A 26,881-nucleotide genomic window follows, 5' to 3' on the forward strand; every position below is an offset into this window, starting at 1 on the left:
CTTGAAGGCGGGCAATATATGCTTCATCATTTTGACAGCACTGTCCACTCTTGCTGGTGACCTGAAGTGAGGTTCTAGTTCCCAGGCTCGGTTCGAGCCCAGTCCTGTCAGCTACATTCAATACCCTGAAGCACTCTCTGCTGTCACGGATGCACACGACTCCCTTTCCAGCCTTCCAGCCACATCGCATCCCGTCCGCTCCCATTACGGCTCGTCGCATCAGCACAGGCGACACCGTTCGCAAAAGGAGGCTAATGCATGCAACTGGTGTAAATCTGAAACAGATGGGCTTTCGAGGCTGAAGGAGGGGGCTGTGTGCTTCCGCGATCACATGAACGCTTGCGCACATACACCCCATCGTACAGTTCAACACATGCACTGGACACACTTTGACATAAGTGCCACGGAGATACGCACTCCTACCAAGTTCATTTAAGCTCTGTGTTGTGTGAGGTATGAGTAGATTGTGTTTCAGTTTTTTTTTCAGTTTCTGTTGCATTATTTCTGTTTTTCTGTTTTCATAAAAAAAGAAAAAACAAAATATAAAAAAGAAAATATTCCTGTTTCTTGTAAATTTCCTCTTGATAAAAAGATGAAGGACAGATACACAGACAAACAGAGCAGTCGACTAATCATTACAAACTATAGTGAGGTGAAATTCTCTAGTTTACACTGCACGCATGGTCAAAAAGTGACTACGGCTGTTTTCTCTCTTACATAGAGCAGTTAAGCATCAAAAAACGAACACAAATTTCAGTTCAAAACAAAAAGAAAGAAATGAACAGCTCAAGCTCCAAGATTTGAACTTTTTGTTCTGGAGTCATTTTTCGTTTTCTGGGTTTGTATTTCTTTTATTATATCTTTTTTTTCTTTTTCTATCTCTCTCAAATAAAATTAGAAGGTAAAGCAGCATCGAAACCCTTGCGTTCACTTGATCAGCCAATCGGAACCACTGCTGCGTTATTCCGATTATTCCGATGGAATTCCATGCCAGATGTTTACGGAATGCTGACAGCTCCTCTCGTTCTGATTGGCTGCGTTCCTTCGCAACCATATTATAGAGCAACTCCTCATTCTGGCTCTTTCATTCTGCTGCTCCTTATTCACATTCATTCGGTGCTGCCATTTTTTGCATGGCATGGCCGTTCCTTTGTCTCACAAAGGAAAGGCCCGTTTCTGTTGGGTGTTCATCTCAAGCCACTTCTGGCTTCGAGGGGGTGGGGACACAGTGGTCTGTGTGTGAATGTGTGTTTCATCATTCGTTGAGAAAGAACATGACCGGGACTTAATACTGACTCTGACGGTGTGCTCAGGAGCACATGAAGGCGTGGCCTCTGTTTGACAGAGAGTTTGGGGCGTGTCCTTGGAAAACATGCGACTGAGCTGGAGGAGGTGGAGGGTGGGACCCATCATGCCTTAGTGCAAAAACTCCTTAAAAGGTGCCAGGGGTTGAATCGTCTCTGAAGATTTGGCTCTTTCAAAGCTAAGTGCTCTCATTCAACTGCTAGCTTCCCCGTGTCCACTGCCCCACCCTGAAGAAACCAGCCGGCCCCTCGCTCCACTTTGCAAATTACTGCTTGGTACTGAAAAGGAAACAGCGATAGACCCATTCGGTTCAGGCCTGGTCACCTCGGGTCCTTCATCTGTAGTTCTCTCCATGGCTCCTCTTCGTAGTCAGCGGCATGTATGGTTTAGTTTGCTGTCTGCTGAAAACTAGCATCCGTTTTGACAGAAATCGAAGTGACACTTGGTCCCACACGAAGAGAAAAACAAGAAACAAAGAAAACCCACCCAGAATTGTTTTTTTCTTTTTCTGTCAGCTATGTGTGATATGTCTGGGTGGGTTGGGTGATGGCAGGCCCTCCTGTCTACAGTGGTATTTCAATGTAACTGAGAAGAAACTGTGTCTGCGAGTGTTTCTATCCTGGCTGTCAGTGTGTGAGGATACGAGTGTGTGTAGGTGTGTGTTACTGTGTCTGTGTGGCTGAGGGTAAGCTGCCCTGTGTCCAGAGGTGAGGTAGAACCTGTCCGCACAGAGGCAGTCTTGGAGCCACAGCCAGCCAAAGGTGTGCCCACATTTGAGGTAAAACAAAAACAACACAAAGAAAAAACATCAACGACAGTCAGTCCGCCATGGCCCGTCAGGAGTGTGTGCGTGTGTTCGCACAGACCGGGCAACAGTAGCATCTGAGCGGAACACAGATGGGCTGGACTGAACTCTCAAAGCCCTGCATGGGAGTCCAGAACTACAGCACTGCAGTGCATACAGTAAAAATGAGGCATTCGAGTTTTGAGGTGTGTGTTTTAGTATGTTTGTGTGTGCTGGGTCTGGGAGTACGGTAATACTGGCTCCCTCCCGACACCTGTAAAATACACAAATCAGTGCGGATTGGAGGTGTAGGGGTGCCTGGATTTCCATCTCTCTGCGTGACTTTCCAGGGACAAAGAGGGGCTCAAGGAGCCCACAAATAAGCCCAGACAATGGCAAGAATGAACTGCACACAAAGTCACTGAGCGGCACCCCTGAATGTACACTAAAATGGCGACCGAGAGCTTTGAACGGTCCGTGTCCTACAGAGAAGGGAGGGGGGTATGGTCTCGAAAAGTCCCAAATCATTTTGAGTAGCTTTATTTAAATATAGCACCTGATTTGGTTCAAAAAGTCCTCCCAATTCACACACAGGCTCAATATCGAAGAGAATCATGAGGTCTGTTAAAGAAGATCCATGTTAGCGCAAAGCTTGAGATACCAACGGTTAATCTCACAAGAATTGAGATTTTAATCAATAAAATTAACTGACCACTTCACGACCTGGCGGAGGAATCTATATGCCAGCTGCCATCCAGTCTTAGCAGAGGGCACCTCCAGTGGTGGCATGACAGTAGTGCTGTCTGTACGCGTACAAATGCATATAAGCTCATCGGAGGATTTGAGTTGCATGAGTACTGCATCTGTAAGCACACTTACAGGAGTGTGTGTGTGTGTGTAGATGTATATTCTGTGTCTAAGGTGTTGGTAAACCAGTATAAGACATCATGCCGAGACAGAAGGGCCACGCGTGGGGAATTTAGTAGATGAGGGAGGGCTGAGTTTTCTGCGAAAAGCAAAAACTAAAAAATAAACTCCCCGTATAAAAGCCTTTCTGAAGATGACCCCTGCCAATTCAGCTGCTGCTGGTGAGTTTGGTGCGTGGAGCCGGGTGAGACGGGTAGAGAAACACGGGTTACAAAACATTGTTGATTCTCCTGCCGTAGCTCACTGGGATGTCACACGTCCTGATCCTCAAAGACCTCCAGGAAAAGTGGGGGGAAGAGTTCAGTGGGGCATTCCACCTTCATGTGCAGGAAGCGGCTGGCATGGCAGGCTCCGATCATGCGCAGGTCCGTCACCTTCATCAGCAGCTTGGGCCAGAAATGGGGAATGTTGTGCTTGCGATAGTTGATGTAGTGTTCGAACGCTAGGAGGTACATCTCCTGGCACTTCTCGATCTTCTCCACACATGTCAAGCCTGTGCGATCTGAAGAGAAAAACCACAGCAGATGCAAGGACAATACTTATTATGTGACCATTATAGGATTGTAGCAAAATACTACATTTCAAAAACCATCTAGTTAGGTTTCACACTGAATGAAGGAGAAATACCTCTCAGCAACTACAATATTTATCAAAACACCATGTTCGAAAACCTAGTACACTGCCTTAATAATCAACATTCCTGGGCATCAAATGAACACTCCAGATGTGAAGTATTTCCACTTCATTTTCTACATAGTGTTTGAAAAAAGCCAAAGCAAAAAACATCAACCAGGTCAAAATCATCAACATCAAAATCAACCAGGTCTGAGATGAATCATATTATAAACTATGATTTGAAGCAAAAAGTATCTGAAAATCAGCAAAAATAAATACTGTAGATCCAGGACTTTAACGAAGCAGTGTACTATTAGGGTGGACATCTTTCTGGTTTTAGGTTGGATAGTCTGGTTTTGGAAATACCATTTCCACCTACAGTACTTGCAAAGCCTTGAGCTTTCTTGTACTCCTCATCACTTTTTTTATACTTTATGCAATGGTATAAAATTAATAAATGAATGTATTTAAAAATAGGCTATGTTTAAGCTAACAGTAAGTGACATACATGTGACGTATTGTCATTATCGACTGAAAATTGTGAATACTGCAAAAAATTCCCCAATGAAAATAGTTCCAATCATGACCTTATGGAGAATATGAAAGTTTTTTTTTGTTTGCTTTTTTTTTTACTTACAGATCCCAACTGTTGTGCTTTATTGGGGTTTATTAGATCTTCTTGCATGCGTTACCTAAGAAGTGCTGCTTATGTCATGCAGTTATTGTTAACGGAGTTGCTGCTTATATATACATTCCATTTTAAGTTAGTGTGCTACCACAGAAGGCAGCTGCCTATGTAGACAGCAGAAAGTGAGGCAGCCCACTAGCTTTAGGAACAGAACCTAACAGACCTATCAAATCCCTACAGCTGTTTCTTGCTGCTAATCTAGTTTCGAGAGTTCTCTTACAAGGCTGATTTTTGTTTATGAGAAGAAATACTGTAATGTGTCCTCTCTCACCTGAGCTCATAAGCAGCACGGCCTGCAGCAGGGCCACCTCTGTGTCATCCAGGTTGAACTGCGCTAGACTCTTGCCTAAGTCAAAGATGGCGTCAGACACAACGCCCAGCCCTCCATTCTTTAGCTGCTCTCGTTTGACAGCCATCTCTCCATTCAGGGTCAAGGTCTCGCTTTCTGGGTCATACCGAACTGCAGCACGTAGGGACATAATCTCCATACAGCAACCCTTCAGCAAGATGATCTGATCCTCACAAGGCAGCTACAGAAATTAGAAATCACACAATAATACATATTTATTTAACCTACTGAAATAAAATCTGCTGTGACATCATCCTGAGATCTTGAAAAACCCTCCTTGAATACATTTCATATTGTTATGGTTTTAAATTAATTGTCTTCTTAGTGGGTGAAATGTCACAATTATTAAGCTTTAAATTAAATTAAATTAAATTAAATTAAATTAAATTAAATTAAATTAAATTAAATTAAATTAAATTAAATTAAATTTAATTTAATTTTAAAATAAAATTTTAAAATTATATTTTATATTATTTTAATAAAAAGATAATAAGGACTGATGTGTGCGTATAATCTTGCAAAGTTTAAACTTTTTTTTTTATTTCTGACTACTCTTTAATATTCACACAGCACAGAATGAAGTAGTTATAATGTCAAATTGAATAAATGCACTTTTAAAAAATTACAGTGTTAAAAGAAAAAAATTACTTAATGTGTTAGCATTGACAGCCTTAATCATATACTGGCAAAGAATTCAGAATGACCCAAACACAAAGGAACTGAGGAAAGAAAAGAAATGGAGGTAAAATGGCATCAGACTGAAATATTATTTACCTTTATGTATAAAATCATTTACAATAGCAACAAGAAGCCAAGTATTGTTCAGTATTCATTTTTGTATTACAGTCTGTCTAGGTGCGTAGTACAAAATTTGGAAAATACAGGAGGCATAGCGCTCAACTTAGAAAAGAGCCCGAGAGGTAGTGGATACGTGTGGAATGGATGACAAGGTAAATTTATGGTGTAGACAATAATAAATCCATTGCCATAAGGGTGCTGTGTAGTCTACTATGCAAGAATGTTCACACTTGTGGTTAAAAGAGAGTTGGTGAATGCTAAATATGGAGAGAATGCCACAATGACTGATGTAATGTGGCAATATTACACACACATTTACACACATACATTCACCAAAGCCACAACTGTACAATACATCCTAACAAGATACAGACATAGCACAGACATACAAACTCACCCCCATGGACAATTATGAAATATGTGTTAGTGTTTTCAGCTGAATAATTTGGCAATTATTAAAACATTACAACAATTTGAGCAGTACAGCAGCATATTTTCAGCTAATTAGGCAGACAGACACTAACATACTCTAAGTTCAAGGCTTAATTGGACAAGCTAATTACTACTGAACATAAACACTTCAAACTGGGTGTAAAAAAAAGTGAAAAAAATAAAATAATAATAATAATACAAAACCTAATTGTACACTCACCTCCGAAAACATGGGCAGTTTTTTGGCAAAGTCAACAACACGTGTGATGGCTGGGGTGATGATCTTGGTAAACTCGCTGAAGGCCTCCAAATCCACTTTGTCCCCGTCTGATGTGGGGGCCACCGGAGACTGTCCAATGTCCTCTGGCTGCAGACACAGACAGATTCACAGAGGGTTAACTCTGACTTTCACTTTTGGCTTTTGTAACAAGCAACAAATTTATTCCATTGGAGAATATATGAATGGATGTACAGATACACCGAACGAGATGCATGTGTGGGGTCTGGCTTTGCAGTTATGTAGGCTGATAGCCTTGGAAAACCACAGCGTTTAGTATCCTCGGGGTGGATTAGAGGTCAGCCATGTAAAAACTCTGGACAAACAGCCAAGCAGCCCTGACATCTGGAGCAACATTCTATGTATGCTGTAAGAGGCATGTAACATGAGTCAGAATAGAGGTAATTATAAGTACTCAAGAGGCAGAGCTGCAATTATAGCATTACATGTTGGCAACTGCATATATATTTTTTGAATGCGAGACATGGCTATGAATCATGGACTGCATATTTGCAGTGTGTCTCTGCTGCAATCAACACCTCTGAAATAAGAATAACAAGTGAAGACATTTACATTCTCAGGAATTAAATAAGTGAAAGAAAAAGTGTTTAACAGCAATGAAAGTATATTTTATATATAAATATTATGTTATCTAATTATTTACAGAATTTTTTTTTTACTGTATTTTTGTTCAAATATAAATGCAGCATAAAATACTTTTCAAAAACATTTAATAATTGTACTAACCCAAAATATATTACTAAAATTATATTAATAAATTCGACACTCCCTAAGACTTCAAACTGTGCAATCACATTGATTTCTTTGTTTCTGAACAAGCAAACAGACAATAAACAAAGACACTGAAACCAAGACAAGACTTCAGAGAAAAATGGTAGTGCTGGCCTACACAGAAACACTATTCTGTTTCATTGTGAGGCTGCGAGAGCAAAAGATTCGGGATGCTTCATCTGTGACAGACAAGCGGTTCAAATGACTGCTCATTAATATTACCCTTTTTTTAGCACTAAAGCTGATAGGAAGCCTTCATGTAAAGTATACAGGGCAGAAATTACAGCACAGACCGCACACAGAGAGGCGATGTCTAGAAGGTAAATAAAACACAAAGGAATCTGTTCAGGGTTTAAGAATGTGGAACTATGTAAGAATGTGGAACGCAGACGAAAAGGGCTGTTTTAACTGTTGTATGTGTGTAAGTTTTAACGAGCATGAACCAAAGTGTGTGTGTGTCTCTTCTTTCAGTAGGTGGGGGTAGCGCTGGATACGTCCCAAAGCAGCCTTTGCCTGTAAGACCCCAGTGCAAACTATCCCCTCTGCTGGTCCACCCTGGCCTTCTCACTGCTGAGAACTTGGCACTGCACTTTCTCACTCCAGAGATCTTAAGACAGCCCAGTTGGACTACTGACAGGACAGAGTGAGTGTTCCCATGGAGAGAGAGAATGCAGTTTATCGGGGTCATTCAGGGTCTCAGCCTTGCACTGTTATTGGAGGCATATCTTGCTATTAAAGGTTATATAGGCTGAATTTTTTATGGGCCATTTTATAGGAGTTCTCAGCTGGCTGGGGAAGTGGTTTCTCTGTCCCCCGTGGCTGATCGTCACAGGGTCTAGTGCAAGCCGAATGTTTAGATTGGTGTGCGTCAGGGCTTTGATGGTGCTCGTAACCACTGGGAAGATGAAGGGTGTTTGGTGGGCTGAGAAAACCAACATCGGTTCTACGATAGAGAATTTCCAAATCAGCTCTTCTGCTAGTAAGACATGCTCGGATATTGTGCGTATGCTCGCTTGAATGTTTGTAATCTATTTCGAAGAATATTTTGAAGAACTGATTTTGTTCTTGCAATGAAAGTAAACATGTTTCAAATCAACACTGGTCCCCATTAAAAAACAAATATATATATATATTTTTTGTCATTCACAGAAGAAAAAGACAAAGGCTTGGAAAGATATGATTGTGAGAAAAATTCCAAAAGATTGAATTATTTTATTTCTCTTTAAGATCAACAAGTCTTTCAGATCTCCAAAGCATGTGTGTCTACGTGTCTCCTAAACTCTTTCATTCCATTTTCTTTTCCTTTATCCTGCCACTATTCACAGTGGGTGGTATATTGTCTGAGAAAATGAGCGATTAATACTGTCTAAGCTCTCTTTCCTTCCTTCTTCATAAACAGAGGCACTTTTACAAAGGCCCTGCATGGCAACACTGCATTCCTGTTGTACCCGTCACTAACAGTTGCTGTAACGCTCGCTGTTGCCCGGTCACAACTGATATGAGCAGACTGGTATTGTCACTCATTACATTGATTAGCAAGCTGTGCAAACAAATGCTAATCTGTACTGACAGAAAAGGCCATAGCGATGCACTAAGCTGAAAATAAAATGTAGTGAGCAGACACACAGAAATAAAACACAATGAATAAAACAAGTTTTTTCTTTTATCAACCTATATATGTATATGTATATATAGAAATGTTGTTTAAATGTTATGTGCTTAATAAATATTGTTATGTGATTCTGTCATTTTCATACGCTTTAGTATAGTAATTTTCAGACTTTTTTATTTCAGTTGCTTGCTTACCAGGAACTTGCGTTTCTGTTTCCAGTGAGAGCCCTGTGCATTGGTGTGGCGGTGAGCTTCTGTCACCATACGGATCAGCTCCCACTCTGAGCTGGTGGGTTCTGGCCGATTCTTCAGGGATTTGACCATCTCCTCCTTCTTCCGCTTTTCACGGTTCTCCTCAATCAAGCGCCGCTTTGCAACCCGCTTGGAGTCGTCTAGAACCACTACACCAAAGAGAAAAACGGGTTAATTCTTCCACACGTGTGGTGCATAAAACACATTATTCAGTTTTATTTATGGTCCTCTAAGTGGCTTTTCCATTTCATTTTAAAGATGTTTAGACATTTTTCCTGGAATACAAGACAAATTCTGAAAAACAAAATGATTTTGCGGTGCAGAATGGCAGTGACTGAATGAGTAAGAGCATCGGGGAGGGATCAAAGTAGAAACGAGACATCCATAAAACATTATAGAAGGGAGGGAGAGAGAGGGAGTGACAGAGGAAGAAGAAATGTGGTCTGGGCTGAACATGTGCTGTACATATGTGAGGCATATGGACATATGTAAGGGGAACCCCAGAATGAGACTTCAGTTTGCATAAGATTAATGTACCATTGCTGTCAGCATGCGTTTGTGTATGTAAGGAGCCGGGCTGATTTCGTGATCCAGTACGGTGAGGTCAACCAAGTGAGGTTTTGAATTATTTTGTAATTACAAATGATATTAACTTAGGTTAGCATACAACTTCTAGAGATATAAGACAACTGCTGATGATCAGTGAACAGTGAGAGACTTGAGGTCCCCTCATGCGTTTTCATTTGTCTGTGTGCGGTTTTGCATGTTCAGGATTTTGTATGCTATTTGCATGAGAGTGCACGATGTTACTCACGATCCATGGCCATGCCCACGGCGGTGCATTTCTTAAAGCGGCACAGCTGGCACTGGTTGCGGGTGATCTTGTCAATGATGCAGCAGCCATCGTACTTACAGGAGTAAGAGGGGTGGAGGTTCTTCTGGATGGTGCGCCTGAAGAATCCCTGAGAGACAGAGAGAGTGAGGAGGATAAGGAGTGTGTTCAGATGCAGGGAGTCAGACCATTGATCATCTGTCACAAACTGTGCTTCCTGTCCCACATAAGCAAGTGGACAGCAAAACCCTTTTGTCTTGTTTTGCTGTAAAAATATCTAAATATCCTTTGAACATTTTTTGTCTTGTCATTAAATCTTGTTTTTTATTGCAGTGATGGAATTTGCAAGCTCTGAGAGCTCTTCAAATAAGCCTGTTTAGGCAGAAGTCACAGACTTTCACAGCACAGTTGTCACTCAAAATTCACGCCCTTCATGAACATAAAGACAGACAGCGGATAAGATGGTTGACACTGTTTTTAGGCTTGTGATTTGACAGGTTTGAGAATAATAGGATGTTTTGTTGAACAGATCAGACCTGAAGTGACATTCTAGCCTGCAAATATATGTGTGGGTATGTCTGAGATGTCTGTTAAAAGATGTCACTTGCACAAGTGATAGCAGAGATGTCCTACCTTACAGCCCTCGCAGGTGATGCAGCGGTAGTGATAGCCAGTAGCTTTGTCTCCACACACCACACACGGCTCATCCTTCTCCAGATAGCTGGGGATGTACCCTACCACACACACACACACACACACACACACACACACACACACACACACACACACACACACACACACACACACACACACACACAACACTAATGTTAACTCACAGCAACAAACAAGAACAGACATCAGTAAATCAACACCACAATACATACTAGATATAAAAAAAATTTCCTAGCTTAAAATGCAAAGAAGCTGTTAGTAATTTCTAGATTGTTTTTCCTAAAATATGTGTATATTAACTCAACTAATTGTGTTAGTTTTAAGGCAGAAACTGGAAAATGTAAAAAAACATGATTTCAAATTCAGACCTGAGTACCTATTTAAAACCTATTCTTGTTAACCTTGATTGTTGAAAGCCCTGAAGTGCCCTGAGTGACCCTGAGAGTGTCACTTGACAGTAATTACGATCCTCCAGTGTTTCTGACAGGTCTCTCATCTTAAGCTACTTAATTGCCTCCATGAAAATGTGTGAAGCCATTTCATAGATAAGAAACAAATTATTGATTGTGGTACATGCTACGGTTTACAGAAAGGAGAAATAGTCCACTGCCCAATGTTTTACTAAATTTACACTACCATTCAAAGGTTTGAAGTCAGTAAGATTTTTAAAATGTTTTTGAAGAAGACCCTTATACTCACCAAAGCTACATTTATTTGATAAAAAAAAACAGCAAACAGAGTAATATTATGAAATATTACTACAATTAAAAAAAAGGTTTTCTATTAATTCAGAAATTATTATAATCTATTGATTTGGTACTTAAGAAACATTATCATCAATCTTGAAAATCGTGCAAAAACAGTATTTACTTGAAACAGAAATCTTTCATAACCTTATAAATGTCTGTACTGCCATTTTTGGTCAATTTAATGCATCCTTTCTGGATAAAACTGACTCCAAAACTTTTAAACAGAAGAAAAATAATAAATAAATAAATAATAAATAAATAAATAAACCCATTTCACTGACTTTAGGTCTGGTATGTACTGTATATTTGTAGGTTTTAAGGGTTTAACTCACTACAAGTGTTTTATTCAGTAAAACCCTTAGCATAAATTTAGAATACAAAATCCAATGTGTGATTAGTTTTCCATTCTATCCATATCTTAATATTAAAGCAGTATAATTTATTTATTTATTTTTTATGTTTTTTTTTTTTTTTCTTTCACCATTCTTTAAACTAAAATATAGGGCTAAATAAAAATAAAGGCTATGTAAATATGGCATTTTTATTGGGATAAGTTTTTTAGACTTGTTTTAAACTACTTAACTGTCATTCTTTTTTAACAATGTTTCGTTTGTACAAAATGAAACACTAAACAGCAGTGTAGGTTAGCGTGAAATAGTAAATCTTACACCACACTGCTCTAGCATCTTTCGTTCCCAAGTGCATGTGACAGCACCATCTTTGGAAAACTACAAGGTAAGTGTCGATGTTGGGACTAACCCAGTTTATTTGGCTGCTGTGGGAATGAGGTGAATGAGACAGAGCAGCAGGGAAAGGCATAAAAATGCGGCTACTGGAAACCTGACGGATCTAAACCGAGCAGAGATGGGGTGTCCTAAGTAAATGCACTGAACATCAAACCACTTTTTTGAACTTCCTCAACTGAAAAGCCCCTCCTTACACTAATACAAAGCCAATCTTACACAGCCCATTAGCGGGAGAGAGATTGTTTGAACGTGAGTTATGATATCCTGAAGGAGTATCGCCAGAACATCACATAACAACAAGTCTATTGAGCTAACTGATGCTGGAGTTGTTTAGAGGAAGAACACGGGGCAACTGAAAACCATTCTCTCCTACTGGGTTTCTCGTGTGTTTCTCAGAAATGTGCAGTCAGTGAAGCATTCTGGGAGGACAGAGGAGGGTAAGCATTCTGCTGCAGCTCTAGGCAAGAGCATCCGTGTCTTCTGTGAGACATCTTACCAGACATGCTCTTCACCGAACACTGACTGTTCTTTCTCTTCCTTTTCGGGCCATCGAGCCACCTGGAAAAAAAGAGGAGCGAGACAGAGAGAAAGAGGATGATATTAGTACGTTCAACAAAGATGGTACACGGGAAGTGTGCTTTATGCTGATTCGATGGCTGCAATTCCCTGTGGTATCACTTTATATTTTTAACCAGCACACATTCAGCTCCAAGTGCTCCAACAACATGACAACCCTGTCATTTTGATTTGAGGAAATGAGGATCACAAAAAAGAAGGTTGCAAATACAGGCAACCTTCAGAGTGTTCCCGACACAATCATGTCCTGCCTGCAAAAGGATGTTCTAATTGATTTTAAAATACCTAATAAAATGATAAAGGCCCACAGCACAAGATATAAAACAAAAGCAGTGATTTAGCAACTGGAAGCTGTCACAATAATAGCAATTATTAAGATAAATTCTTCTTTAAAAAGACTCTTCTCTGACATTATTTTTTTTTAAATCATCACAATAATAATAATAATAAAAAAACACCAAACAATTTAAAAACAATGATTTAACCACGATAAACTGTCAGGAAGTCATTTTCAATATGATTTTACTATTAAAAAAATTAAAGGGCTTTTGAATATTTTAAAAAGTAGTCCAACTAGTCATTAAAAAAATAAAATAATAAAATTAGGTTTAAAAATCATACAATAACACAGATTACTGTCTTTGAATACTACCCAAAATTATAAAAAAAAAAAAAAAAAAAAAAAAAAAAAAAACCATTAAGAGTGATGATGTGTTTAGTAATTAAAAAAATGTCTGGAAGTAATTTCTAAAAATTATGCATTGTTATGATCCTATTTTAAAATGACATTTTTTTTTTTTTTTTTTTTTTTAATATAGCACTAATATTTTGATTCTCAAAAACTATGTAAAGTTTTGCACCCCACCAATAACATCAGGTCATCCAGCAGTAGGAACACCCATTATGACTGAAGAGGCAGGAACATTGACACAGACTTTCAGCACTAAAATGACTGAACATCATTAATTATCAATGAGAGCTGGCGATTTCCGGAATCGTGAGAGACAGAGAGAGTTGCTGATGTAACAAAGCTGAGCGGGGCAAATAAGCAATGATGCAATGCAGCAACTACCAATGAGACAGTGATCAGACTTATACAGCCGGACATCATGGCTTAACAATACAGCCACTCCACAACCTCCAGCAACATATACGTGTGAACACCACAGTCTCCAGGTACATCGAGGCTGGCTGTGATTAAAGGGCTAGAGTGGCTCAGTTCTACACTGGGAGTAAAAAAAAGCAGAGTTATGTAACAAAGAGTCCAAATAATGCAGGCAAATCTGTTAGCATTTGGTGTTAGTCTCTCAACAGCCCTTCTACGGCTTTGCTGCTGCTAACGCTAATGCAAGCCTCTTTAAATATACATCAAAAAGAGTTTGATTTCTAAAGGCAGAGCTGTTAGACCTCAGCAAACACCACATGATACTAATATACAAATTAGAATATATGCAAAATCATGAGCTGGATTTTTAGGGGAAAAAACACTGCAAGTCTGTTAAAGGCATAAAAATTGAATTTAAGCACCAAAAGGCACTTTGCTAGCCTACTAGAATGTACTATGGTATTTACGTGGAATTCTAAGGCACTTTAAGAATCCCAATAGTACTTTTTGTAAGTGTCTTGAGTTTGCCCTTTTCTCAATTGATAGAATCTTCTGGAAATTACCAAGAGAACAGAAAACAAGGTTCATGTGATGTGCTCCCTCAAGCCACTGTGATGTCACACACATAAACACAAAGAAGGCCATCTTTGTTCAAAGCCATGGGGAAAAAATTATAAAAGGTTCAAAGTCTAATACTGGGTACTGTGTTCTTTTGCTCGTCACGTTGTTTTTGTCATTTGCTGTATTGATTCTGCAGCTGTAGAACGTCATTTATGAATGTCATTTAATATGTCTGACTGAGGTTCAGTCAGGACACAGAAGCCTCTAGACTTTTTTCCCTCTCGTTCTCTGAGGCTCACGGAAATGTCACTCTAAAGCCGCGTTGTATTTGACACAATCACTCTGACTTTCTGTCGCGGATGGTTTTATCAATACAACTGTCAATCATCTGCTGCCTTCACGAGAACCTGCTCGTCACAAAGAAAACACGAACGTACAAACAAAAATCAAACACAGGCATCCCAGATTTCACACTTTGACACACCTCACCTAATTAATACTGAATACAAGATTCATTTAATCAATTCCATCATGACAAAAGCAATATGCAAAGATCCCGTCATAAGATAAACAGATATACAGTGCAATAGAAAGATAGGCAGATGGGCAGACAGAGCCGTAAAGAAAGATAAAGCAGCAAGGGCTTTTTTCCACTCTGACACTCACTATAAAAAGAAACCTCAGAGGATTCTGCCTACTCAGAAATGGACGGGAGGGGTAAATCAAATAAATAAATAGCTAAGTTGGTACTTGCTCTCTGCAGAAACATCAATTATTCCGGATCCAAATGGAAGGGCTACACAACTTTCCCATTAAAGGGACAGAGGACAACCGTTATAACATTTGAGAGGACAGGTTGCAGTTTGCACAGTAATACTGTGATACGAGCCGGGAATGAGCATCCATCGTTTTGCACACAAAGCATCAAACAACCAGCTCAGAATCTGTCTGAGCTGATGATACCGATGAAACAGTTTCTCATTAAATTCTCACACTATCAGAAAGAAAAGATACAAAAGCTGTCACTGCGGTGGTAACTTTTCAAAAGGTACACCTTTTGATATGAATATGTACACTTTAGGTATATTAATATATACACCTAGATACCAATATGGACCCTTTAGGCACAAAGGTGGACCTTTTGAAAAGTTACCGCCCCAGTGACAGCCTTTGTATCTTTTTTTTCTGAGAGTGCAGATGCAGCAGCATAAATGATTCCGAAGTATTAGAAACCTGCACATTTGGTCAGAAACAAAATCAGTCGACTGATGCATCACAGAAGATCCTAAAAAAGAAGTTAGCGCAACCTTCTCTGCAGAAAGGAACCTGAGAAGTTTTAATTCGATTAACTGACCAGGAAAAGATCTGTTCCGGGTTTTCCGCACTTTATACCAATGGATTACCATGGCTTTTTCATGATTTTTCCTTTCACTCGTACTTTAAAAAACAACAACAACAACAAATTACTACTAACACATAATATTAATAATATTACCAATATAATAAATACAATATATTTAGAGATTACACTTGGACACAAAGCGACTTCTATTTGATGAAATACTTTAGATCTTAGCAAAACTGGAAAAATGCGTTCATTATAGAAATTTTATAATTTTAATAATTTTTTTATAATTTTATAGAAATTATAATAAATAATATTTAATAAAATAAATATTAATATTATAATATATTTTTAATAATTTTATAGAAATGTCTATAAATTTCCCAGGTTTGGATATCACATCTTTCAAATTCCTTCCATGATCGAGCAGCATGGCTAGGCTTGCAGAGCGATACAGGTAGGAGAAGTGTCTCACCTGATAATGCAGTGGGATTGGAGGATGTGCATGATGAAGATGAAACTCTCAGCTGTTCTTCAGGATTATAACTCTTCACCGCATCAACGGAGTGAGCCGTATAAACAGTCTGACTGAATTCTCTTTGATGCCTCTCTTGCATAAGTGCTCTCTTTCTCTCTCTCTGTCATTTGGCAACCCTCCCTCTCTTTTTTCCCTCTGCCTGCTGTCTCTCTAACTCTGAATTTCCCCTGACTGTTCTTTACGAATTTTTCTAAGAATCCCTCATGAAAGATTGTCTCTCTCGCTCGTAATCCCTTCCATGGTCTGTGATTGGGTGTTGTGATCCCGCTCGCGGGCGGTAATCCGGGGTTAAGAGCGAGAGACGGTGAGATTGGGCAAGCGGTGTGATAAAGCAGGAGAGATGGAGCCTGATACATGCCAGCACCCATAAACATGCCAACCGGTTCTGTCACCTCCAGTTATTTTTACCTTTTTTTTTTTACTTTATACTTAACATTTTTTGTACCTCTGTGGCATATTTATATTTTCATTCATCCTCTACGACAAGGCAAACACAGCACAAGCACTGACAGTGGGTTAACTCAGGGGAATAATATAAATAACTACAATGATGGAGGGAGTTTCGGGGGAAAAAAACTAAACAAAACATCACACTACAATACCCAACACTGGAGAAGTGAAAAGAAAGTTTGTGTGCTCAAAACTCCACCCTGAATTTAGATGCACAGCAGTACGCTATTGTTCAACATTTTGGGGACCGATTTTTTTTTTTTTTTTTTTATCTAGGCTGTATTTATGTTATGAAAATACAGATGTAAAATTATGAAACAGTTTTACAAGTTAAAAGACCTGTTTTCTATTTGAATATATTTTAAAATGTAATTTATTCTTGTGAATACACATTTTAACAGCCAATTCTCCAGTCTTCAGCGTCACATCTTTCTTCTACAATGTTGATTTGGTGTTCAAGAAACATTTTTCATTGTCATCAGTGTTGTTGTTCTGCTTAATACACTGATACTTTTCAAGATTTTTTGATGAATAGAAAGTTATAAAACTTTTTACTGTCACCTTTGATCCACTGCTGAAAAAAGTTTGCAATTCTGAATAATAATAATAATAATAATAATAATAATAATAATAATAATAATGACTGACACTTTTTGTGTTTGTACATGTGTTTGTAGAGACACTTTGAAGAAATATGTCAAAGACATGCTAGGTAAATCCAATTTGTAGGGGGGAATGAATTAATTATTCCCAGAAAATGAAGTGCTGAAATCAAGGCTTTGCATTTTAAGAATCAGTAGCGTTGTGATTTGAGTGGCAGGAAGCTGAGAGTCTTCGGATCTGTCAAGCCGCAAGAGAAGTCTTATGCAAAGAAAGTTTTGGAGTCACTCCACCTTGCATTTCCTTCCTTCTAAATCCCTCATTGTATGTTTGCCGTTTCCCTCTCTCTCCCTCACTGTCTCTCTTCTCTCTGCCAGCTTTACGAGAGCTTATTTTAGACGCTGTCTAAATGTGATCTGGCAGCTCCCAGCTAATGTCAGAACAAAAGCCACGTGCACGCTCGCAAAGAGCAGAGAAGAAAAGAAGCTGAAGGGATGCCGCTAAATGTATGTAAATGTGCATTCTCACTTTTTATGTGTTTGTCTGGGGGGCACTGGCATGTCTGCGTGAGAGGGTAGATGAGACAAACAGTCTGCAAGCCTGAAGCGCACGTGACTTGAGCTGGAGGGATGGTGGCGCTGTTGTCTAAAGCTGTTCCTCTAATATATGTCCATGCTTGTATTAGTGCTGCACTGTACTTCTTTAATCTCTCAGTAAATGAAAGCTGCAGGGTTAGTGTTATGAAGTTTGTATGTTGGTACATCAGGTAATGTAGATGTAGAACAAAGCGTGTGAAAACACTGGTGATAGAGATGCACAAAGTAACTGAGATTTACTATTAAAGGGGTCATTAAATGCACTTTCAGAGCTTTATGTTAGGTTTCTTGAGGTTATATTCATAAAGTTTGTAATGTTAGAACAAAAAAGATCTAATATTTGTAAAAACTATAAAACGCTTGTAGAAATGGAAGTAGAGGCCACTGCTTTGAAAGTTCATTGGAGCATATCCACGCCCTTCTGTACAGCATGTTGTGTGTTTTTGTATACTTGAGATGGCAAGCGCTGTAATGGAGCCTTACTGTATATGCTTGAGCCGGAGTCAGAAGAAATTGAAACAATGCGACCACAATGATTGCAACAGTATTTGCAGCATGGTTACTGCTTTAGCCTGCTTAATTTTCAGCATATAGTTTTAAAAATACTAATATTCAGTCCCACCATGATTTCACAGGACGTTTTGCAGCCTAAAACTATCAAAACCAAGGAGATGATGGTCAATTTCCAGAGACCCAGGCCTGACCCACAGCCTGTGTTCACTGAAGGCATCTGTGTGGAGGTGGTCCAGACCTCTCAGAAATAAGGTACAAAAGTTGTCACTGGGGTGGTACCTTTTCAAAAGGGACATTTTTGTACCTTTTAGGTATTAATATGTAAACTTTAGGTTCTTATATGTATCTTTAAGGTACCAATATGGACTCTTTAGGTACAAAGATGTGTCTTTTGAAAAGGTACCGCCCCAGTTACAGCTTTTGTACCTTTTTTTCCTGAGAATGTACAAATGGACGACAGACTGGACTGGTCTAAGAACACAGATGCCCTCTTGAGGAAGGGACAGAGTCGACTGGACTGGACTGTTTTGGTCTGTCAGTTTTTACATTTTACGGCTTTGAAGTGACTTTTATCAAAATTTTTGGCATTTCTTGCATTGTTTTGAAAATATATCACAGACAATTTTTCTAACATTTTTATTACTTTTCTGATCTCAAGAACCTTTACGTTCTGTAATTTATAAAAAGATAAGCTTGATCTATCAAATAAATGACAAAACATAAAACACATATGCAAACTTTTTCTTCCATTAAAAAAAAGAGATCCTCTGACTAATTTCAGGCTTTAAAGTGTTAATAACAAGCTGGTCTTTTTTATAATTCAACAAAAAGAATGTTTATTGTAACAGTAGCCTACTTTTGAAGAATACACAAAATGTATAAAGTAAACGGATTAAAGTCCAAAAGAACACAACTATAAAGTCTTTAAGTACTTGGTGTTGTTTGATAAACAAACTCTTTTACGAGCCTCTTTTAAGCATTAAATAAACTGAACCAGTAGATGGAAATGATGTCATCATACACGTCCAGGTTCAAAATGTGTGGGAAATCTGCAGCAGTTTAGAAAACTTGCAAGGTCCTCCGAATACTGATGAGTTTGGTTGATTTTACATTTAATACTGCAATTGCAGATTATCATATTATTATTATTGTTATTATTATTATTATTATTATTATTTTCCTATTACAAAAGATGTTGCATCTTAAGTAAGTTTAAGAAATTCCATTATTTCGCATTCATTTGCCAACGGTTAAACATTACCAAATGTAACCACAGTAAAAGTTGGTCACGGTAAAATGATGGTCGCAAATATTTCTGATCTGGGTATGTACTAAATTGATTAGCAACACTCAAACATATATAATAGTGTTAAACACTGATTTGACATTTGTTACAAACATAAATGTAAACAAAAATAAATGTACTTAACTGCTTCCAACAAAATGCTTGGCACTGCCGTATATTTTCATAAAAGATGTTTTAGAAAACTGGCAGCGTTTAGAACAATTCACAAAACAGTCTGTTGTGAAATGTGAAGTTGGGCACACCATTAAAATAAACATTAGTTATGATCTTTATAAAGGCTATGCAAAGTTTTTGGAGGTGCGGTTTCTTTGTATCCATTGACAGAACAACATCTGGTTTTGACAGTTTTACATGACATTTTTATCTAACAGCATATCGCTCTTTTGAGTTGTTCAGAACATACTTCCTTGATTGTAAATGACAATGACACATGATAAAGGGTGTGTCGAGAACAATTAAGATGTCACAATTCTTCCAGTTTAAAATCTTGGCATTTCAGAAGGGTGGAAAAGAATGATTCATATTTTACTGGGGAGTTCGGAAACTTGCAGCATGGTTTTTTTATTTTTTATTGTAGAGTAAGCTCTTATATGTGTAAATATCAAGAACATTTGGATTCTCCATTTCATGACCCCTTAAATCCTAATGCATTTAATAATTTTAAACAGGCATGTAGTGTTTGCATAAATACAGAAGAGCAACGTGAACATGCCTGGTTCTTCTCCACACATCTCAAATAAGCTTGAAATCAGCCCAGACATCTGTGGAACACCCTGGTGCAGTTAGTTTACCACAAACTAAACGACATGGTTGAAGACAGTTTGAAATAAAACTCATCTGTAATAGTGCCAAACTGCAGACAATCATCAAATATAATTAATCGTAATCAAGTGATTCTGTTTGGAACATACTCTAATTCGTAATATGGGTTCAAATTATATCAAGTTATGACATCGACACAAGATCCACCAATGGCGTGAGTTTGGGGTGGGGCTAAATGTCTGCTAAAACAATGGCAAATATGAAGACTGTTTAAAGCTATTTCTCACTCACTTGGAAAAGAAACATCTGAAGCCCTATGGATGTGAGGTTTAGGAAGGTGATTGAGAGGCAGTCAGCAGAGGTGGCGAGGAAGCAAGAGAGCAAGTAATGAAAGTAAGGGAAGAATAAATCAGCTCGATTAAGATGAACAGAACCGTGTGATTGCTACTCCTGCTCTTTGATTTAACTCAGAATGCTTCGCTCTGTGATCAGCTAATCTACTGACAGGCGGCCTCGGTGTAATTAAGCTGAAGGGCCCTCATTTAATCGCCTCTTGAGCGAGCATGCTGGGAGTCTGACCCCACATTCCTGGGGTCTTGCCCATTATATGCGTGCACACACAAACACACACACACACACATACACACAATCATGGGTCTGCAGTTAAGAGCTGAGTCGTGTTGGAGTCTTGATGTATGGCCTTGTGTGGCGGCTCCTGTGTTCCTGATGATGCTTCTGTGTAATTAAAAGTGTGAACTAATAATTGCGTTGAAATCCCGTGAGCTGGAACACTTTCACATGCTCTCAAACATCATTGATTTAATGATGGTTAATCTTGAATAACATTTATAGACTAATTAAAGTATAATGCATTAAGTGGGGTGTAAAGTGGTAAAAGGTAAAATTCAAGACTCATGCCTTTGGCTATACATTAAGATATATATATGTATGTATATTAGGGATGCACCGATTTTTTCTGCCGCCGATATTTATCAGCCGATTTTCCCTCAATTTACAACCATCGGCATATCGACTATATAAGGAAAAAGGCCGATATAACAAACCAATGGTTTATTAATTAACTGCGTGAAGGCACTGAGCTGTATAATGTCTGTTGCATAATCCTAGCGCTGCTGTCTACACTTTAATGATAATCAAATAACAAAAGACAAAAGGTCGCACACTATTCTTGATTAAATAACTTTTGTAACTTTCATAAGTGTAGCGGATCTCATCTGAATGATGACCAAAACTTTACTGATGTTTTATTACGTTTATTGCGTCCTTTTTACTCCAAAAAAAATCACTATAAGAGCTAAACAAAACACAGCATGAAAAGTGCACATTAAACTATGTCTCTCAGTAGCATTATCATAAACATACAGCGAATTACACAAAACACTTATTACAACTAACAGTAAACAAATATATACAGATCTCATGCCTTTTCTAGGAGTGCCTTATAAACTGAAAAACTTTAAATCCGAAGAAATGCGTGCTTTCGTTACCCATATAGCTCCGTAGACTATAAAACCCATCAAAATAAGAGTCTTAGTAAAGGAGATCTCTTTTACTTATTTAAACTTATAAAAAAATTAAAATGTATACAAAAACAAATTAGTAGATTAATCATAATAAAGTATGTTACAATAAAGAAGGATTCATATGTATTTAATTTATACAGTGAAGTGTTATTTTACATTTGTTGACTTTATTTCTGTACCTGAAAACTGTTAAACCTACCTAAAAACCTAAAATGTATCTTTGTTCTGTTGTATTTATGTAGGCCTGCTGAATGTTAAATGGATACAATCCATGTTCATTAGAAATTATTTGATGATGCAGCAATTAAACTGCTAGTATAATTTAATGCAGGTGTTTTTGAACTTTACTGATTTAAAACATGATCAAAATACAATCTATTTTGATGCCAAAATTTCAAATAAGAAAGGAAGTGACAAATATCAGTATCGGAATCGGCCAATAAGTGTTTGTTAAAATTGGTATCGGCCCTGGACCACAAAACCAGTCTTTAGTCGCTTGGGTTTATTTTTAGCAATAGCCAAAAAAAAAAAAAAAAAAACATTGTATGGGTCAAAATTATCGATTTTTCTTTTACGCCAAAAATCATTAGGATATTATGTAAAGATCATGTTCCATGAAGATATTTTGTAAATTTCCTACCATAAATATATTAAAACCTAATTTTTGATTAGTAATGTGCATTTCTAAGAAAATCATTTGGACAACTTTAAAGCCGATTTTTGAATTTTTTTTTTTTTTTTTTTTTTTTTTTTGCACCCTCAGATTCCAGATATTCAAATAGTTGTATCTCGGCCAAATATTTTCTTATCCTAAGAAACCATAGATCAAAGGAAAGCTTATTTATTCAGCTTTCAGGTGATGTGTAAATCTATATTTATCTAAAACCATGTATATATACACATACATACCTTGTTGAATATATGCCACAAAGAATTAGGACAGCTCTGAAGGCAAAAGGGGTCCAACGTGGTACTAGCAAGGTGTACCTAATAAAGTGAACTAATCAACCTCACTACTTAGACAACCTTATATATATATACAGAACAGATCAAAAGTTTGGAAACATTACTATTTTTAATGTTTTTGAAAGAAGTTCAAAATGTTCATCAAGTTCTTCTGCTCATCAAGCCTGCATTTATTTGATCAAAAATACAGAAAAAACAGTAATATTGTGAAATATTATTACAACTTAAAATAATAGGTTTCTTTTTGAATATACTTTAAAAAAATAATTTATTCCTGTGATGCAAAGCTGAATTTTCAGCATCATTACTCCAGCCTTCAGTGTCACATGTAACATCCAGTCTATCACATGATCATTTAGAAATCATTCTAATATTCTGATTTATTATGAGTGTTGGAAACAGTTCTGCTGTCTAATATATTAGATGAATAAAAGGTTAAAAAGAACAGCATTTATTAAAAAAAAAAAAAAAAAATTCTAATAATATATATTGTAATAATATATTTTCTTTACTATCACTTTTTTATCAATTTAACACATCCTTGCTGAAAAAAGTATTGATTTTATTTTAAAAAAGAAAGAAAAAAAATTACTGACCCCAAATTACTGACCAGTAGTGTATATTGTTATTACAAAATATTTATATTTTAAAAACATAGCTTTTTTTTTTTTTTTTTTTTTACTTTTTATTCATCAAAGTATCCTAAAAAAGTATCACATGTTCTGAAAAAAATATTAAGCAGCAGAACTGTTTCCAACTTTGATAATGAATCATCATATTAGAATGATTTCTAAAGGATCATGTGATAATGAGCCTAAAAATTCAGCTTTGCATCACATAAATAAATGATAATTTAAAGTATAATAAATTTAAAAACAATTATTTTAAATTGTAATAATATATCACAATATAAAAAAATTTTCTGTATTTTTGATCAAATAAATACAGGCTTGATGAGCAGAAGAAACATCTTTCAAAAACATTAAAAATAGTAATGTTTCCAAACTTTTGGTCTGTACTGTATATATATATATATATATATATATATATATATATATATATAAGGTTAACTAGTTGTCTAAGTAGTGAGGTTGATTAGTGAGATTGACTAACCTATGTTTTTTCTATTTACAGCACCACAAAATGATATTGTATATACAGTACATATACACACTCACTGGCCACTTTATTAGGAACACCTTGCTAGTACCAGGTTGGACCCCTTTTGCCTATAGAGCTGTCCTAATTCTTCGTGGCATATATTCAACAAGGTGTTAGAAACATTCTTCTGAGATTTTGGTCCATATTGACATGATAGCATCACGCAGTTGCTGCAGATTTGTCAGCTGCACATCCTTGATGTGAATCTCCCATTCCACCACATCCCAAAGCTGCTCTATTTGTTTGAGATCTGGGGACTGTGGAGGCCATTTGAGTAAAGTGAACTCATTGTCATGTTCAAGAAACCAGTCTAAGATTATTTGAGCTTTGTGACATGGTGCATTATACTGCTGGAAGTAGCTATCAGAAGATGGGTACACTGTAGTCATGAAGGGATGGACATGGTCAGCAACAATACTCAGGTAGGCTGTGGCGTTTAAAATATGCTCAATTGGTAATAAGGGGCCCAAAGTGTGCCAAGAAATTATCCCCCACACCATTACACCACCACCACCACCAGCCTGAACTGTTGAGACAAGGCAGGATGGATCCATGTTTTCATGTTCTTTACGCCAAATTCTGACCCTACCATCAGAATGTCGCAACAGAAATCGAGACTCATTAGACCAGGCAACATTTTTCCAATCTTCTATTGTCCCATTTTGGTGAGCCTGTACGAATTGTAGCCTCCGTTTTCTGCTCTTAGCTGACAGGAGCGGCACCCGGTGTGGTCTTCTGCTGCTGTAGCCCATCTGCTTCAGGGTTTGACGTGTTGTGCATTCAGAGATGGTATTCTGCATACCTTGGTTGTAACGAGTGGTTATTTGAGTTACTGTTGCCTTTCTATCATCTCTAACCAGTCTGCCCATTCTGCTCTGACCTCTGACTTCAACAAGGCATTTTCATCCACACAACTGGCGCTCACTGGATATTTTCTCTTTTCGGACCATTCTCTGTAAACCCTAGAGATGGTTGTGTGTGAAAATCCCAGTAGATCAACAATTTTTTAAATACTCAAACCAGCCCGTCTGGCACCAACAACCATTCCACGTTCAAAGTCAATTAAATGCCCTTTCTTTCCCATTCTGATGCTCAGTTTGAACTTCAGCAAGTCATCTTCACCACATCTAAATGCCTAAATGCATTGAGTTGCTGCCATGTGATTGGCTGATTAGCAACTTGTGTTACCAATCAGTTGAACAGATGTACCTAATAAAGTGGCATGTGGTTGTGTGTTTATATATTTGTGTTGCCATTTGGTTGGATGGTTGTAAATTTGTTTTACAAATTTGTTTAAGAGATACTTTTGTTTTTGCCCCCATTTTACATGAGCTGAACTCAAAGATCTAAGCCTTTTTCTATGTACACAAAAAGTCTATTTCTCTCAAATATTGTTCACAAATCCGTCGGTATCTGTGTTAGTGAGCACTTCTCCTTTGCCGAGATAATCCATCCACCTCACGGGTGTGGCATATCAAGATGCTGATAAGACAGCATGATTATTGCACAGGTGTGCCTTAGGCTGGCCACAATAAAAGGCCACTCTAAAATGTGCAGTTTTACTGTATTGGGGGGTCAGAAAACCAGTCAGTATCTGGTGTGACCACCATTTGCCTCACACAGTGCAACACATCTCCTTCACATAGAGATGATCAGGTTGTTGATTGTGGCCTGTGGAATATTGGTCCACTCCTCTTCAATGGCTGTGTGAACTTGCTGGATATTGGCAGGAACTGGAACACACTGTCATATACGCCGATCCAGAGCATCCCAAACATGCTCAATGGGTGACATGTCCGGTGAGTATGCTGGCCATGCAAGAACAGGGATGTTTTCAGCTTCCAGGAATACTGTACAAGTCCTTGCTACATGGGGCCGTGCATTATCATGCTGCAACATGAGGTGATGGTCATGGATGAATGGCACAACAATGGGCCTCAGGATCTTGTCACGGTATCTCTGTGCATTCAAAATTCCATCAATAAAATACACCTGTGTTCATTGTCCATAACATATGGCTGCCCATACCATAACCCCACCACCACCATGGGCCACTCGATCCACAACGTTGACATCAGCAAACCTCTCACCCACACGCTGTCTGCCATCTGCCCTGTACAGTGAAAACCGGGATTCGTCCGTGAAGAGAACACCTCTCCAAAGTGCCAGATGCCATCGAATGTGAGCATTTGCCCACTCAAGTCGGTTACGACGATGAACTGCAGTCAGGTCGAAACCCCGATGAGGATGATGAGCGTGCATATGAGCTTCCCTGAGACGGTTTCTGACAGTTTATGCAGAAATTATTTGGTTATGCAAACCGATTGTTGCAGCAGCTGTCCGGGTGGCTGGTTTTAGACAATCTTGGAGGTGAAGATGCTGGATCTGGAGGTCCTGGGATGGTGTGGTTACACGTGGTCTGCGGTTGTGAGGCTGGTTGAATGTACTGCCAAATTCTCTGAAATGCCTTTGGAGATGGTAGAGAAATGAACATTCAATTCACTTGCAACAGCTCTGGTGGACATTCCTGCAGTCAGCATGCCAATTGCACGCTCCCTCAAACCTTGCGACATCTGTGGCATTGTGCTGTGTGATAAAATTGCACATTTTAGAGTGGCCTTTTATTGTGGCCAGCCTAAGGCACACCTGTGCAATAATCATGCTGTCTAATCAGCATCTTGATCTTGACTTGTTCAGTGTATATATATATGTTATATGTTATATACACATTTTGAAGTGAAGTTACGTGATGTGTGGTGTCCCATACTCTGTATTTTGTGCTCATCTAAGTGCACACACAGCAGTGAGTAGTGAACACACCCACACACCCACACCGTGAACACACACCCGCAGCAGTGGGCAGCCATTGCGGCACCCCGGGAGCAGTTGGGTGTTCAGTTCTTTGCTCAAGTGTCTCACCTCAGTCGCAGTATTGAAGGTGGAAGAGAGCACTGTTCATTCACTACCCCCACCTACAATCCAAGCGGAAACCTCCCGCTCTCTCTCGTGAAGCCAACAAGGAAGTGACT

General features: G+C 38.3%; 1 protein-coding gene across 3 annotated transcripts in view; it reads right to left on the reverse strand.

Annotated features, from left to right (window-relative positions):
* Positions 1-1,844: 1,844 nt before the first annotated feature.
* Positions 1,845-26,881, reverse strand: part of thrab (thyroid hormone receptor alpha b) — a 123,825-nt gene continuing 98,788 nt past the window's right edge. For 2 of the 3 annotated variants that reach the window (XM_042767565.1, XM_042767566.1), the window contains exons 4-10: positions 12,326-12,387; positions 10,296-10,396; positions 9,645-9,792; positions 8,774-8,979; positions 6,119-6,265; positions 4,591-4,849; positions 1,845-3,518 (exon numbers count right to left, since the gene is read on the reverse strand). In XM_042767565.1, the coding sequence (XP_042623499.1) occupies positions 3,268-3,518; positions 4,591-4,849; positions 6,119-6,265; positions 8,774-8,979; positions 9,645-9,792; positions 10,296-10,396; positions 12,326-12,387 (1,174 nt within the window). In that variant the 3' untranslated portion in view covers positions 1,845-3,267. Of the gene's footprint in view, positions 3,519-4,590; positions 4,850-6,118; positions 6,266-8,773; positions 8,980-9,644; positions 9,793-10,295; positions 10,397-12,325; positions 12,388-15,891; positions 16,930-26,881 lie in introns of those variants that run through there. The other variant, XM_042767567.1, reaches the window with a different exon arrangement.

Source organism: Cyprinus carpio, chromosome A12, assembly GCF_018340385.1.
Source record: "Cyprinus carpio isolate SPL01 chromosome A12, ASM1834038v1, whole genome shotgun sequence".
Lineage (NCBI taxonomy): Eukaryota > Metazoa > Chordata > Actinopteri > Cypriniformes > Cyprinidae > Cyprinus > Cyprinus carpio.